Consider the following 17,749-nt stretch of genomic DNA (forward strand, 5'->3'; position numbering starts at 1 on the left):
CAGCATTCATAAACCCCTCTGACCTGCTTTTTTACCCCAGAAGTGTTATTTTCATTAGTCACCAAGTTGCTTCAAATGCATGCTCCCAGAGCCTGAAACTAATTTTCTTCCTCCTCCATAAGAACATAAAATTCCTACAATCTTGGTAATAGAAAGAGATAATTTTTCCCCAGGTTCCAGCTACCACCATCTCCTTTCTTTATGACAAACGGATGACAGCGTATCCTCCTAGGCTTCTCTCCAGCTTGAAGCTCACCACAGCGTTCCTGATGGGCTCCAAAAAGCTAACCAAGTTGGTCCCCTTGCCCGAGCCAGTTTTTCAATGGCTCCCGGATAAAAGTCTAGAGTTGATGGCCTTCAAGGCTCCGTGGGGTCCAGCGCCAGCCCTAGCACCTTCCTGTAGGTCCACAGACACTCTGTTCTCCCACACTGGAGTCATCACGCATGCTATTCCCTTGGACCTGAGAACTTCTTGATCCCCCATCATGTGCTCTTAAAGCTCTGACTATCTCTTTCCTTCGCTGGACTTAACACAAACTGAATTATGCATCCACTGGCACATTTCTCTGATGAGTATCTATTCCTCTAACAGACTGTATTTCGGCAAAGGACAAAGACCACATGGTTATGTGTCTACCAGGGTAGCCCCGGTGCCTATCAGAGAGACTGGCATACACTTGGCTACAAGAAATATTTGGTCAATGAAAACTGAAAGGAGGCAGATATTTCTATACACAGAAGCTGGAAAGACCTAGATACTAACAGGGTTCTTTCGTGGAGGATGCAGAACGGTCCATGATCTGCTGGACTCGTGGTGTAGAGTCCACTATTGTCATTTGTATGCAGAAGAGTCTTGGAAGCCCTTAGTTAGGCAGCACCCAAACCAAATCATAAAAATCTTTTAGACATCCTTCTCTGGCTCACTGAAGGCCACACAGGGCATGTGTGACTGATAGCATCACTGCCTAACAGAGGCCCCCCTGACACCAAGACCATCTCTGCTTCACAACTTGCGATGGTACATACTGCTCTCACTTTGCTTTATGGCTCAAGAATTTTTCAATGCAGCTTTTACAACAAGGATGTAATTGAAGGCACAGTACTTTGCTGGGTGTCCGGGCCGATTTTACACATTTGCCTGACAGAAAAACACTGCCACATTTCATCATTTATAAAGCCAGAGGGGAGAAGATTATTACTCTGGGGCGTGAGCAGATAAAGGCATGGAAGGTAGATTATCAACCGGATGGGCAAAGGCAGCTTGTGGACAGAAGTGCTCCTGCAGCAGGTCACAGCCTTCCTGATCTGGAAACATCAAAAAATGCCTAGTGTTGGCAGAACACAGCTAAGACGTGAGCAGAACTGCTTCTGGGCTTCTGAAGAGTTTCAGCAGCAGCCGAGAGGCTCATCAGCCAACGGAGAACCCCCCGAAGCCTCCTGAGGCTCACAAGGCAAACACATTTGCCTCTGGGCCCCGTGGGTTGGTGAGGCTTGGCATCGACCCCAGATGCCCTCACCAGAGACACGGGGTCATGGGGGGGCCTGGTTCTGGCACTGAGACGTCTAGCAAGGGCCACCAGAGCTTGGAACGTCCCAGATCCAAAATCTTTTACGGAAGCAACGGGACTGAGGGAGCTGCATGGCACCCACCATAAAAATCCAGTTTTGCTGGGCTTGAAGCTAGGTTCCATGGGTAGCTAATTAAAAGCATGTGCTTTGGAGGCAGGCTAGTAGAAAATGCAAAGCTCTCACCACCTTAGCATCATCCAAATTTTACAAGAGGCGCTGGCAGGAGAAGTAGTTCAAAAATACAGGTTTCCCTAGTGAAGACTTTCCCTTAGAGTCCTAATTGGGTCAGGTCCTGAGAACGGCCACAGGGCGTCCACCCCAGGTCTACACTACTGGGGAGCAGAGGGGGGCTATGGAGTTTACAGGATGGTAGGAAGCAGCAAAATATTGAGGTTGAGAAGAGAGGAAGAGCCTCCAGAGTACGGAAGCCATAGGTTCAAATCCCACCATTTTCCAGTCCTGTGACTTTGGGCCAAAGTCATCAAACATGGCTGTTCCTTGGTTTCCTCATTTGTCAGGTAGGCATAGATGTTCCTACTGCACAAACCTGAGGCATCAAAAAAGATAACAGGTATAGACCGGCCGACAGAAACATAAAACTCTCCTCCCCAATATTATTTGTCACAGAAGGAGCAGGAGGACAAAGATGGAAACATCAAAAAAATGTACTCTTTCTCTCCCCCACATTCCCGCCAAAGTGGAAATCTGTACCAACCTGCATTGATTCACAAGGGCTGGGGAAGCGCTCGATGAGGGGGGACACAGCGACACTTGCCAAAACGCAGAAGGGAACACACTTCCTACTCACAACCCTAATCTTCAGTGCACATCAAACACAAGGACGAGTGAAATGAATTGCCACAACGGGCAATAATTCACATGCCATAGTATTTAAAAACCTGTAACGATCACATCATTATGGCTGGCAGTGCCCCTAACCAAGCAGGCACTAATAAGGGATCTCCTAACGAGGAGACATTTCCAGCACAAATAAGGCCACATAAAGGCTGTGTGGTTTACACCTTTGCCAGTGGAGAGAAACTCACTCCCAGGAATTAAGCAGTCACTGGGGGCCAGTGGAAAATCTGAGGACGCCCTTTTACTTCCAAATGGCCTCCCCACCATCTGCAGGCATCCGGGCCCATATCATATGTTGCTTGTCTCGCTCTCAGATGCCTGGCGGCTCCAATTAAATAACTATTTATTTCACCAGCCAAGGTGTTACAATTAATTACTTTAGCTCCTCTTGAAAGTAGTAAGAGAGACGTGTCGATGCTCCTTGAGGAAATTTGAATTTGGTTACCTCCTCTTGAATTAGTGAGTGACAGCACCAACAACAACCCCTGAGAATTCGGAATCTTGTCTCCCAGCCAAGGCCATCCGAGAACTGAAGCTCCCTCCACCCAAGTACACTGGCAGGAGGCACACATCTGATGCACCCCAAGCAATATGTTTATTTATTTGAATGTTACCAGTTCTGGGCCAGGCTTTGGGATATGCAAAACTAACGGTTCAAAGTATTCCCTTTTATTTTAGCAGGTCAGCTCTAGTTGTTACTAAGTGCCACCATCATCGTTACTATTTTAACACATTGTATGGAGTGCTTCAAACTCTGTGCCATGGTGTTTTCATATATACGATCTCATCTGAAGTTCACAACAAGCCCATCGCTATCTATATTTCCATCTGATGGGACAAATGGAATTGAAGCAGTGAGGGAATAAACAGATTTGTCTAGGGAAACATGGCAGTGAGTGGCAAGTTAGAACTAGCATAGAGCCTTTCACTCCAAAACCCCAACCCTTTTCAGCGGTTTTCCTAAACACTGATTTCATCGTCGAAGGGAATCGAAGCATCTGGGGAAGGTTCTGGAATCGGAATCTCCTTCTCAGAGAGCTGTTGTGAGAACTGAGTGGGATAATGTATGTAGAATGCTTGACAGAACTGGCAGAGGGCCTGACACATGACCAGAGTAACTATCACCTATTTTAAAAAACTATTGTTTATATTCAAAGAGAATCAGAAACTGGAAATCTCTTTCTAGAAGACTTGTGACTTTACCTGTTGGAACTGTTTTAGCGGGATGAGGACATCTATACAATGTAAAATAGAGAAGAACCAAAGCTTTAGGCTGCTTGCCATTAAAAAAAGGGGAGGGCTAGTCAGCCTACCAAGTTCAGATGTGGCCCTAAATATTCATTTCCTTTCCTGAAAGATTTAGGAATTGGCTTTGTGTTAGTTAGCTGCTTGCATTTCTGAGACATCTGGCGCTAAACCCTGTAATTGGTTGTTTTTTTTTTAAAAAAAAATAGAACCAGTGCCTGGCAGCCACCTTTGGAGACTGACTAAAAATAGAAATAATTCACTGAAACCTCATTAGAATGGTGCGCAAGGATGCCAAGCTACCAGGGAAAACACTGCAGAAAGTTGAGTAAGACCTTAGTAATAGAATCTAGAAGTTCTAGGAACTGAATTTTCAAAGAGTCAGAACTGGGTATTGTTTCAGAGATATATGATTTTATTTCATACATGTGGTGCAAACCAATTCCTGGTAGTGTGATTTTAAGAGTACTCCTGACCAAACCCATTTATTTGATATATAAAAATTATCTATTAGAACCAAAGGACTGAGATCAAATGAATACTACATAAAATCGGTTGACAGTACTCAATTGATACACACAGGTTAAGCAATTCTTCTCATTCAGTGTTGTCTATAGGACTGATGTGCTTAATTAATGCTTTCTTCAGCAACAATCTTGGCTTACCTCAACTTTGGACAAACCCAAATTCCAGGTAAGCAAGTTCTAAATTAGTGCTATCATATTATTTTGTATACAGCTACCTAGGAATTTGCATGCACATCAAAATCATGTAATTTCATACATATTCAGAAAACACAAAAGGCTAAGAAACAGAATCTGTTTTACAAATGTGTCCAGATGAGTCTATGTGCAGGTATGTTTCCCAGATTTCACAAAGAAAGCCCAAAACGGGGAGGATCCAACACTAATAATTTTCTCAAAAGACACGTGGGCAGTCTTAAAGAAATGAGGTGAGCCCCAACTACTGTGCCTTTTACTCTATCCCATTTGGACACTTGTTGCAAGTTAAAAGGCAGGAAGGATAAAATATTTTTATTTTGGAAGTTCTCCCCATTGTCTCTGTCTCCTAATCCCTCACAAACCAAAGAAGTTGCATTCCTGAAAAACACCACAGTTGGCCAAACAGTCTCACCAAGATCAAGGTGCAGAGGAAAGGGGGTTACTGGAAACTCATACAAAGTCTCACATAGATAGGTGAAATTCAGTTTCTTACTGGTTTGTTATCACATCCTGTAAAAATGGTTGAATGGATTTCCACTAAATAGGAAGGATCTATGCAAACTGGTCTGTTTTGAAACACCACCCAAATGGTACATGACATGTGCTTTGAAAGTATGCATCAGAGGCACCCTCCAGAAGTGGGATCTGGGCTTCAGATGGGTACAGACATACCATATATATATCAAGACGCTACAGACAGAGAAAACAAACAGTAGTTTCAATGTAACCCCTAAATATAAAAGAAAATTGTAAGCTGCTTCTCCTATAGGCAATCCTGTGTTACAGCACCCCAGGTGAGTAGCATCAGGATTCACACAGTTAAAGATGGTTAACCATTCCTCTGGGATAATGCCTAGATGCACAGACAGTAACAAGATTTTCAGAGGCAGTAACAAATCTCTAAAATAAAACCAGCATTAATAGTTTTAGAATCCTGCCCCGGGAAATTCTGCGAAGCCGTGGGACCAAGGTAGCGCTGTGATTTGCAGAGGCAGATTCTCCTATCACCCCCACAAGGGAGTTTCACTGATCTTTGAGGTTTTCAAACCAGCTCCCACTGATTTCAAGTTCAAAGGCATTTGCACATGCTCTTACCTTTGTTTATTTTTCTATGTCTGAGGGAATGTTTTATCAAATTGGTGCTCCTTTCACAAACCATTGTAGTATCTGGGAATAAATACCCATGTGGGCTCTTTAATTTAAAGGGGCATAGGTGAACCTGGAATACCTGGGCTGATTTAAAACGGGGCCGATTTAAATATTTTGGCATGTAAATCTTCATACCTTGGTTGGCCAGCGATTGGGGACTTCTCAGGCATGAAATTTTCAGTTATTCCTATGGCTATCAAATGAGCAGAAGAATGCAAACAGCTCCCTCATCGACTGAGATTACAACGTTGAAGTGTCCTCAAATACTTACTTGATAACGATGAAGCAAGATTTCTCAATCTCAGCACTGACATTTTGGGCTGAATACTTTTTTGCTGGGAGGGGCTATCCTGTGTATTGTAGGACATTGGGCAAGTGTTCCTTGTCTCTATCCATTAGATGCCAGGGCACTGCCACCCCAGTATGACAATCAAGTGTCTCCAGACATAGCCACAAGGCAAAATCCCCTGTCCCCTCCCTCCCCTCCCCCATAAGAACCATTGTCATTAAAAAAGTTAATAAGTGACTGTTGAAATCTTTACCCCATCCACTCACATTATCCTTATCTAACTACACCATTCATTCAATACTCTACACCTTTTTATAAAAAGGAGGAAGAAAAAAAAAAAGCTGTCATCAAATGTATAAAGTAATTTTACAGGCAAGAGAATATAGAATAGGACCAAAGGTTTTCATTATGGGCAGAAAGAATAAGAACACAGTTTTAAGTCACAAGATAATAGCTCTTCAGGTACCAGCAAAATTAAGAGAGGCCCTGAAGCACTTCTATACATGTGATAATAACTGGAACCAGTGATATCTACTTCTTTCTCTACCGTTTTGAAGAGAACACCAACTTATCTGATTCGGTATTCCACTAAGAGCACAGACCCTGGAGATGGGCTGTTGCTGTTGAAATACTGGCTCTAACTTCTATTGGCCTGTGTAGTCTTGCGAAATTGACACTGAAAAGAAGCTCCATGCCTCAAGCTTCTACATCTGTAAAATGGGCATAATAATACCTTGAGGGGTCCCAGTAAAGGTTAAATAACATAATACTGAATATAGGCACTTTATTTTGGCATTTTACATGAATTAAGTCCACATAAGATATTAACTTTTATTAGCAGTATTTGTATTCTATTTATTTATTTTAAAGATTAATTATTTTACAGAGAGACAGTGCGTGTATGCACATGCAGGAAGCAGTTGGAGGGGCAGAGGGAGAGGGAGAGAGAGAATCTCAAGCAGACTCCTTGCTGAATGCAGAGCCTCAGCAATGGGGCTCAATCTCATGACCCCGGGATCACGACCTGAGCCAAAATCAAGAGTCCGGCACTTAACTGACTGAGCCACCCAGGCACCCCCGTATTCTTTTTAAAAGCATCTTTTCAACTAGATCTGGGGGAGGGGAGGAGGAAGAAAATGAATTGCCACTTCCTTCTCTACTTGGGATGCAAAGTACTTTATCTGTATCTCCCAAAAGGTGTAGTCAGCCAAAGCATCTACTAGATCACACTTCCGGGAAGAGCAAGGCTAGGAAAAATGAGAACTGGATCAGGAGTCACGGAACTAGGATTCTCTTGTCTTGGTAGATGCCAAAGAGCTAGAGGATCATGGTCAATCTTAAAATCCCTCAGAGCTAGGTCTCTGAATTGTCCTGTTTGGTGGACCGCTACAGAGTTCCTAATATGTTCCTATGACAATCAGATTCTATGACTTCTATTAGAACAAATGGCCCAAAGAACTAAATTCTAAACTAAATGACAGATTCTAAACTATTTTCACTTAGTGATATACAGAGGGCAAAGTACTTGGTAACCATCCTTGAAGTGCAATGATTTAATTAAAGAAAATTTTCACACGGTCTTTTTCAAAGTCTCTTAATTATGTGATGCTTTGCCAATCATTAAATTGTCCTCCGTAATGTCCGCTAAGAGGAAATTTGAATTACAGGCCATTTGCAGACAAGAGATGGACTGAAAACACCTGATAGGCTATAAATTTAATGTTGTACATCCACAAATCTACTCCAAACTTGCATCTGAACATTAAAAATGACTCCAGCCTTCACTTAATGGTAAATCCTATGAAATCAATTAGCTGTTAAAACAGTTTAATTGGAACATATGTATTTTAATTTTTGTGTATGTATAAAAAAAGTCTTCCTAATCAACCCAAAACATTCTGAAATTACACTTCTAGGTAATGTAGTGAAAGAAGTGAACTTGTAACCGGATAAAACCAAGGATGTGGAAAAAATGAGAAGGATGATATTCAAACAACAGCAACCGGCAAGGAAGAAATTAAGAATCATATCAGTATTTGCAATTGGCCTGAAGAGCAGTCTAAAAAGGAAGTTTTACAACTCACCACCGCTCACTGACTCAAACTCACAAGTTCTCCCACGAAAAAATAGTTACTGGCTTTTGGGGTGGGTGTTGGTAGATGGGTATAATTAGTAATTCCTTTTCTCTTTTAGTTCCTTTCCTCCCTCCCTCTCTTCCTCTTCTTCCTCCTCCTTTCTCTCTGCCTGCCTTCCTTCCTTCCATCTGTCCTTCCTTTTCTTTTTTCCTATGCAGTAGGGGCCCTTGTTTCACATTCCCAATAGGAATGGTCAAAAGTAAAAAAAAAAAAAATTTAGAGCTAACTATAGGAATGTTAGCAAATGTATTCTTCATTTAAAAAAGGAAAAGACTCCTAGGGGATGGTCAAAAAAATAAAAAGATCGATATAGGTCACCCTGCATAAAAGGGATGAGTTATACTTCCACAGTGGTGTTTTGCTTTGTAGAAAGATGGAGGAAAGAAAAAAAAAATGCAGATAGGAGAGCCCAGTTCTAAAATTCAAAAATAGGAACTTCATACTTTAAAATGAAATATTTACCATTTGGAAAATGTACAAAAGATATAATTGTTGTATTTTTTCCTTGATATTTCATCTCCCTTACCTGATCCACCTTTCGTATTCCAATAATAAAATGATGCTACCACTGAAGAAAGGATTCAGAGGCCAAATCTTTTCAAAACCTCCAGTTCCCCAATTACTTTGTGGGCAGGCCAGTATTCTGAGGATACACTGACACTTTTCATAGAGAAAGGCACAGAGAAGGTGCTTAATAAATACTGCAGAATGAACAAATGAGTTAGCAAATGAGTGCATGAATAAATAAATGAGAAAATATTACAATTTGTTCTGTTAGAGAATCTGAAGGAGAAAAAGGGGGACAGAGAAAGAAAAACACAGACATGTAAAGAACAGCAAGAGCAAGAAAAAGCAAAGAAACATACATAGAGGTGCCCTGAGACACAAAGAAACTAACCCATCAACTATCACAAAGAGACCCCAGAAGGATGTAAATAAGAAACAACCACAGGGAATGCAAGCTGGTGCAGCCACTCTGGAAAACAGTATGGAGCTTCCTCAAAAAGTTGAAAATAGAGCTACCATACGATCCAGCAATTGCACTACTGGGTATTTACCCCAAAGATACAAATGTAGGGATCCGAAGGGGTACGTGCACCCCGATGTTTATAGCAGCAATGTCCACAATAGCCAAACTATAGAAAGAGCCAAGATGTCCATTGACAGATGAATGGATAAAGAAGATGTAGTATATATATATATATATATATATATATATATATATATATATATACACACGATGGAATATTATGCAGCCATCAAAAGGGATGAAATCTTGCCATTTGCTACGACGTGGATGGAACTGGAGGGTGTTATGCTGAGCGAAATAAGTCAATCAGAGAAAGGTCATCATATGATCTCACTGATACGAGGAATTCTTAATCTCAGGAAACAAACTGAGGGTCGCTGGAATGGTAGGGGGTGGGAGGGATGGGGTGGCTGGGTGATAGACATTGGGGAGGGTATGTCCTATGGTGAGCGCTGTGAATTGTGTAAGACTGTTGAATCACAGATCTGTACCTCTGAAACAAATAATACATTATATTATTTATATATAAAAATATATATTATATATATATAAATTATTATATATATATATATATAATTATATATATATTTATATATATTATATATATATAAAAAAAAGAAGAAGAAGAAGAAGAAGAAGATAGCAGGAGGGTAAGAATGAAGGGGGCGAAATTGGAGGGGGAGACGAACCATGAGAGACGATGGACTCTGAGAAACAAACTGAGGGTTCTAGAGGGGAGGGGGGTGGGGGGATGGGTTAGCCTGGTGATGGGTATTAAAGAGGGCACGTATTGAATGGAGCACTGGGTGTTATACGCAAACAATGAATCATGGAACACTACATCAAAAACTAATGATGTAATGTATGGTGATTAATATAACATAATAATAAAAAAATTTTTTTAAATTTAAAAAAAGTAAATTGCACATTACGAAATCCTAAAAAAAAAAAAAAAAAAAACCACCACAGGCAAGCCAGAAAGAAATATAGCAAAATAATCCACAAAAGCCTCTCCATCCACCATCTACTGAGATAAAAGCATTTTGGTAGGAAATTTTATTTTTTATTATTTTTTAAAAGATTTATTTATTTATTTATTAGAGAGAGAGAGAGAGAGCGCGCGCACGCGAGAGCACCCACGCCAGCAGGGGGAGGGGCAGAGGGGGAGAGAGAATCTCAAGCAGACTCCCTGTGGAACGTGGAGCCCGACACGGGGCTCGATCTCACGACCCTGAGATCATGACCTGAGCCGAAATCAAGAGTAGGACGCTCAACTGACTGAGCCACCCAGGCACCCTAGTAGGAAACTTTATAAAAAACATTTCTCTGATACAGATATATCCCCATATTGTTGGCACTGAAACACTCCTTTGAAGCCTCTGAATGCACTACTACTTTAAGATTTGTAAAGCCCTGTTGCCTTTTCACAACCACAGTCATAAATGGAGAAACATTCGTTTGTTGGCATGTCAGACCCAATGGAGCCCCGTTAACATCCTCAGAGGGTTACCATCCTCAGTGAATCAGAAGACTTGTAGCCTTCACGTTCATGTCCTTGACCATCTCAAGAAATGGTCTTAAACTTCTATATGACCACAGCCCCTCTTAGGTAAAGCTTACACAAACACCTAGACATGCTCTTTCACAACCCAGATGATTCACTTTGTGGTAGGACCCTGAGAGGTTTCCTATAACTTAGCCCTACTCAGTATATATTTCCTGAACAGTAACTGAGGTCAAGACACTGATAGGAGGGCAAGGGAAAGGTGGATGGTCAGGTACAAACAGAAGGGGAACAAGACACGGACCTTAGCCTCTAAGAGTTTCCATTGTATTCTCAGGTCCCTCACCTCCTAGGCCCTGTTTCTGATACTCCTTAGCTGATAGGCTATCAGGTTGCTCCTCTCCATTCAAGACAACAGAGCCTAAGTATGTCTCCACTGAATTTAGTTAAGTATTGGCACAACCAAGCCACAGTGTTAGTCACTTGCAAGAGATGCAGTGATGACCAAGTGAAGACTCCCAGTCCTCAATGATCTCACAGTACAAAGGCAGAAGCAAGCAAGTAAAGTAACAGCTTTAATGCATGACGGAATGCTCAGAGAACAGCGGGTTAAAGGAAGGACGAATCCCATCTACCTGTGGCGGGGGGAGGGAGGGCGAAATGCAGGGAAGTGGAGAAAAAGCCTTCCTTGCCAGCCCTAGATAGATGAGTCACCAAGAACTCCTCCTGCCTTCTCAAGGTCTATAAATAATCCCAGGTGCTGCCATTTCATTTAATTACTAAGCCTCTCCAGATGGAGAAAAATAATTAAGCAGTCTGTACCACTGACATGATATAAAGAATGGGTTAGCAACTTGTGAAACATTTGAGTTTTGAAGTTTGCTTTTGACTCTGAAGTGAGGGCAGAAATGAAAAGGGGGCAACCACCTAACTGGAGGCGTTAGAGAAAACCAAACGACCGTGGTCATATTCTGGGCAGAAATTTACACAGAAATAGAAAAAAAAAATATTGGGACAAGGGGGCTCAACGTTGCCAGGAGGAGTGAAACTGAAACATTAAATGAAAAAACCTCATTGAAGATCAGTTGTCAAAAAAACCAAAAAACAAAAAACACAACACTTTAAGACAATCTATAAATAAATCAGGATGCAATTTATTTATTTCTTAAATGTACAAGACATATGCCATTGACTAGGCCACCGGATGCAGACATAATAAAAATTTTATATCTTTGCATCTGATGCAAAGATTAAGAAGAGACTCTACCCAGAAAGGTCTACCAAGGAGGCTGGTGAGAACATCACATGAGAAAAGTTTCTAAATGTAGCTGCTCTTAAAAAATCATGCATTTATAATCCCATAGTTCAAGGGAATCAGGAAATATAAATAAAATTTTAGGCATTCCAACAATGACCACTAAGTAGTAAAACAAAGGAGATGCCCCCCCCCCATGATACACTCAACAATAATAATGTGCTTCTTGAAAAAACCCAATCATCATACCCGTAAACCCACAGTAATCACAACTGCAAAAAGCTTGGGGATACCAACTTTGTAGGAGCATTACATGGAAAGCCAGTGGATGTTTGCTTGGAGAGAAGTCACGTGGATTCTGATGGGAAATAGAGGGAAGCATTCAACAAGGAACAGTGAAGAAACAGTGGAAGAAAGGAAAACCAATTCAGATGGTGATGATGGAAGATTTCTTGGTCTAAAAACATACAGGCCTGCTTAAGGTAAGGTCATTCATTCTGAGTACCTGGTATTCTCTACTCAATAAACTTAAGCCGGAGCCAATCAAATCCTTTTGTGTGTTGTTTTCAAAGCAAAGCATCCTTCCACAAATTACCTAATCATTCCCCTATCATTTCAGCTCTCCTGTAAACATAAGTTTTTCATATTTCTTTCTTTAAACAGATAAGCTAGGTAGAGTATTATCAGAATAATAGAATATTTTTAAAGAGTATTTTAATGGCATTTGGTATTTTACATTTTGACAGGAATTCAAATCAGGCTAACGGCAAAGAATAGTAGAGATTCTACTTTAACAAAGAGAAAACAATTATCTTAATTTCTGTACTTATATAAATTAGCTATACAAGCACTTATTCTCTTTAGTGGTTTAACAACAGGTATCTCCATCCTTTGCCAATTCTTACTTTAATTAGTTTTAAAAATCCTTTAAAATCAACCTTCCCCCTTACCGATCTCCTAGATCTTCTAGGAGATCACAAACACAAACACCTAGACATGCTCTTCTTCTATAACTTGGCACTGAAACACTCCTTTGAAGCCTCTGAATGCACTACTACTTTAAGATTTGTAAAGCCCTGTTGCCTTTTCACAACCACAGTCATAAATGGAGAAACATTCGAGGTTGGAAAGTTTAAATAACTCCTTCACCATTATGCAGCTATTAAGTGGAAGAGATGGGACTCAAAAGCAAATAGTTTTGATGCTAGTGAATGAGTTTTTAAAACACTATGCCCAACTGATTTATGAAAGTAATCAGGGAAAAGAGATGTGTGGAAGAACAAAGGGGAGATCAACCAAATACATACACAGAAAACTTACAAGATATCGGACCATGAGCTATGGTAAGAAATATGTTTTATAACATGACCAAATACATACCTACTATGCCTCTCTATAAAAGCAACTAAAAAAAGTTTAAAAAAAAAAAAAGTTCTGCAAAAATATTTACCCTTACTATGAGTAATACACTCTGATATTTTCTGATCATTTTTTTCTATTCCATCATTATTTTAAAAGTGCTGGCAGGATTTACTGAAATTACTTCATGGCCCACTAGGAGGTCAGAACCCACAGTTTGAAAACCGGTGCCATAACCAATCCTAATGACCACCACTCTTACCATTTCTGAGATTCGGGCAGAATATTGGGTTTTTCAATTTTTCATATATAATCTTCCATTTGAACCTTTACCCATGAAAGGAAGGGGGGGGGTAGTTAAGAGGGAGAGAGGGCAGTACATAGAATTGTCCATCATGTGTCATATGCTAAAAAGCGTAGTGAAATTAACATACTCCAAACAAGAATGGCTCCATCTCAAAGACAAAAAAGCTTGCCCCAAAAGGCAGGGGTCAAAGACTCATGGTGGAAAAGGTTCTGTTGTCTTAAATATTCCTTTGAGTTGTCAGAAAGACATCATTGTCCAACAATGCCTCACTGATGAAAGAAACAGTACTATGTAGTCTTCAGGCAAATTTTAAGACTGAAAGACAAGTCACATACCTACTACTCAGGTTACTTTCTGCCCAAAAAACACCAGGTCTCCTCTCAGTTACTATTTTAAGACACTTGATGGTTGACACTACTTTAATTTGATGTGACTTATTAAAAAGCCTGGACAGAATTATCCCATGGGAGGATACAAGGTTTGGCTTCTAGTTGTAGAACCAACACACAAACCAGAAGAAACACTCACTACAAGCACAATAAAAAAGAGAAAGAAAGGATGAGAGTTCATAAATGTACTAACTTGGAAATGGTCTCAGTGAAAACTTTAGTTACCATGGGGATTTCTCGGAGGGAAAGAAAAGGGAAGTGACTGATGCTATTTATTAATCTACTTATAAGTAATGTCAAATTTTAAAGTTGCTCCAAAGAAAATCACCTTTTTTTTTTGCATCAGCCTTTTAATATGCTGAAGGAACCTGTTCAAAACGCTTCAGCAGTGGAGTAACTTAGATGATAAATGTGTTCTTCAATCTGTGCACCAGTCAAGTAGCAATAAAATCAGAATAATTCATGCAAAAATTTTCATTATGTTTCTAAACATACTTATTTACATTTTAAATCACACATTAGACAATATGAAGTATCTTTCATTTAGACAGGTGTGAACTAGAAAACAGATGCATTCATTAAACATAGAACAATTCAGCGAATTAAAAAAAAATACTCAGAGAACTCTCTGGTTGAAGTACTTGAGCCACCGTTAACTTACTTGAAAAAATATGGCCATGGCTCCGATTATTCTGTTTTCAGAAATTGCGGTTTGAAAGCTGTCAAAGTCATCTGGATTATAAAAGAAAATCTGCATCTGTAAAAGAACAATTAAAATATGTATTAGGGAAAATTTCAAGCCTACACACAAGTAGACAGAACAGTACAAGGGACCCAGATTCCTCACTTCCTAAGATTTGGCCAAATGTATTCACCTATCCATATTTTTCCTTTGCTGAGGTATTTAAGAGCAAACCCCAGATGTCGTATCATTTTACCCCTGCAAACCACACAATCACACTTCTCACATACCAGAGAGCCTTCCTGCTACCCAAAAGAAATAATGTTGACACCTTCTGATTGCCTGATATTCGTGTCATGGTCAAAGTTCCCTATTATGGAGCAAAATTTTAATGGAGTAAAACATCTTGAAGTAAAAAAAAACAAAACAAAAAAACCCCTAAGCCTGTGAGATTCAGTTCACATGCTTAAATTATAAATACTTAAATGGGCACATCTTTATAAGCAACTCTTTTGGTGGAATTTGAAGGGGTCAATTGCCCAAATGGAGTATTTCAATGAATCCACCAGAAATTTAATGGTAATAATAATAATAATACTTCACATTTTCCACCTTGCAAAACTGTACCGTACATTATTCCATTTAATTCATCTAACAACCCCTGTGAAGACAGGGCAGAAATGACTACCCTCCTTTACAGATGAAGAAATAGTGCTTTTACAAAGTTCATGTTAACTTGGCTAAGACTGAACATCAGAGGAAAACTATAAAATCCAGGTGCTCTCACTGCAACCGGAAATACCTTCTCTTACATTTGGGTAGAGTTTCGTACTCAAAAAGCAGAATACAGACAAATCAATTTAAAATCATCATATGATCTTAATGCTTGAATAGTCTTTGATATTTAGTACAATGCAGAGAACAAAAATGGACCATGGAATGTTCTCGAAAGAATACATATATAGTAAAAAATAACAGATTTGGGTTTCTATTCTAGCCTCTTCATTTACTTGCCTGTGAGACCTCAGACAAACAAGCCTATTTCAAAGTATCAGCTTCCTCATGTATAGAATAAAGCATTTACCTCTGGTAGGGTGGGCATGGAGAGTAAATGAGTCATTGTAATGTATAGCACGTAGCATCATCAGGCCTACACTTCATCTCTGCTCAGCAAATCACCATCATCATCATCATCATCATCACTATCACCATCATATTTTAAGGTTAACATCTGGCAGACACCTTAAAATTTCTAGTAAGACTGTGATGTCACTGAATCTTCTGGAATGATCCTACTCCTTAGAGAAAATCAGATTTCCTCTATCATTCATTAGGTCGTCCCTATTTTCCAAATGACGTGATGCTATTCTCCACAACAAATTGAACAACCACACCCCAGAGGGAGTTTGGAGATATGACACCAAATGATAACTTCCCAGAGAGGAAAGCTAAGTCAGAAAAACTAGCTGAAGTATAGGTCAAAGGTTACTTGAGACATTAAGAATAAGGTGACACTTCTTTTCTGAAGGGTAAGATCAAGTGGCCCAATCAGGATACTTTCTAGGAAAAGTCAGACACCCAAGTGGATGAAAGAAGGATGGGTAGATTCCTTTGAAGGACTTTCCTTCTTACAGTGAATTATTTTTCCAACACTGTGAATTCTCACCAATTTTGGCAGCCTCTTACAAATGTGTTGCCTTTAGGTTTGGACAGCTTTAGACATCATGCATGTACATTGAGAAAAATCCATTCAATGAGGTGCAGAAAAAAAGAGTTTAATACTTGGGTGAATTGCTTTGGGCACAATGCTATGAATGCAAGAAAGAAACACCACACAAGCATATTCAGAAAATAACACTTCAGTTTCCTTTTAAAACTCAGGCCCTCAAATTAAGTAAGTTCACAGAAGTTTTTCTTATTCTCCAGCCCATGAGCAGGGGTGGCATTGTTTAATGCATCACCTGAATAGTGTGTGATACAAAATACTTTAAGACCTCTTCAAGGGCATTTTCATTTATGACCGGGTGAGGAAATTCATTTTCAGAAGATGTCTTTGAGTCATGGCTCCACCCATCAGGATAATAAAATGTTTCATAAAGCGAACAGTAGCAGAAGTCTGAAATATTAATTTTCCATGCTTTTTCTCTAAAGTTGTAGTCTACTGAATTAGGTTAACTTTTGAAGCTAGCTTAAATATGACAATAAGAAGTGGATGGAGTTTTTCTGAGTGAACTGGACTTTAAATCGCTTTGTTGTTATTGTTGATGGGACAAACTGGGGCAGAAGCTGGAAAACTGTTTCACAAAACCATCTTTGGAAGGTGTTGGGGTGGCTACTAAATATTGTCAGTAGCCCAATGGCTTTCTTTATCTGCTCTCAAAAGCCATACCCAGAGTCTTCCCTCTAGCATCACCAAGAGTGTTCTTCCTAATAAAGTGGATCAAAGTCATACTTACTTAGGGTATCAGTCCTCCTCCTGAAGAATCATGATACACATCAACTGAAGGAAAAGATCAGGAAAATCTGGCAACAGAGAGATCTATGAACTCTTCCACACAGCCTTTACCAGAATCCCCTATTATTTATATTTTATCCTATTTTCATCCTCTCTCTCTCTTTCTCTCTCTCTCTCTCTCTGTGCACACTGATATACAATTTCTTTTTATGAATCACCGGGTAGTAAGTGGGAGAAAATATGCCCCTTTACCGCTGAATACTTAAGTGTATAATTTCTAAGAATCAGGACAGTCTCTTATATAAGCACAGTATAATTATTCAAATTAGCAAATTTCACAATGATACAATACTATTATCTCATTCACAATCCATTTCGAATTTTGGCAAATGCCCAAATAAAGTCCATTACAGATCATTATTCTGGTTCTTAGTCCAGGAATCCAATTTAGGATCAAACTCTGCATTTCATTGTTACACCTCTTTATACTGACCCCTCCTGCCCCCACTCTCATCTGGGAGAGTTACTCAGTCTTTCTTCATTTGAACAGTGTGAAGTGTGCAGGTCAGTTGTTAGGTAGAATCAGGGTCTGTCTCGTGGTTTCTCATGATTAGATGCAGGTGATGCATTCGGGGCAGGTTTCCACAGAAGTGACATTGTCTTCACAGTGCACCATATCGGGAAGTGCACCCTATGGATTTCTCCCAGTATGAGGGGTGTTTAACTTGATCTTATGGCTAAGTTGATGTCTGCCAGGTTTCTCCACTATAAAGTCATTAATTTTCCTTTTATAATTAAAAA

The 17,749-nt window shown here is 39.8% G+C and overlaps 1 protein-coding gene across 2 annotated transcripts in view; it reads right to left on the reverse strand.

Moving 5' to 3' along the window:
• PTPRG (protein tyrosine phosphatase receptor type G) overlaps positions 1-17,749 on the reverse strand; it is a 701,884-nt gene that overhangs the window by 192,210 nt on the left and 491,925 nt on the right. For both annotated transcript variants that reach the window (XM_021695223.1, XM_044921263.1), the window contains exon 5: positions 14,473-14,568. In XM_021695223.1, coding sequence (XP_021550898.1) covers positions 14,473-14,568 — 96 coding nt within the window. The remainder of the gene's footprint in view (positions 1-14,472; positions 14,569-17,749) is intronic.

The sequence above is a fragment of the Neomonachus schauinslandi genome, chromosome 1 (genome assembly GCF_002201575.2).
Source record: "Neomonachus schauinslandi chromosome 1, ASM220157v2, whole genome shotgun sequence".
Lineage (NCBI taxonomy): Eukaryota > Metazoa > Chordata > Mammalia > Carnivora > Phocidae > Neomonachus > Neomonachus schauinslandi.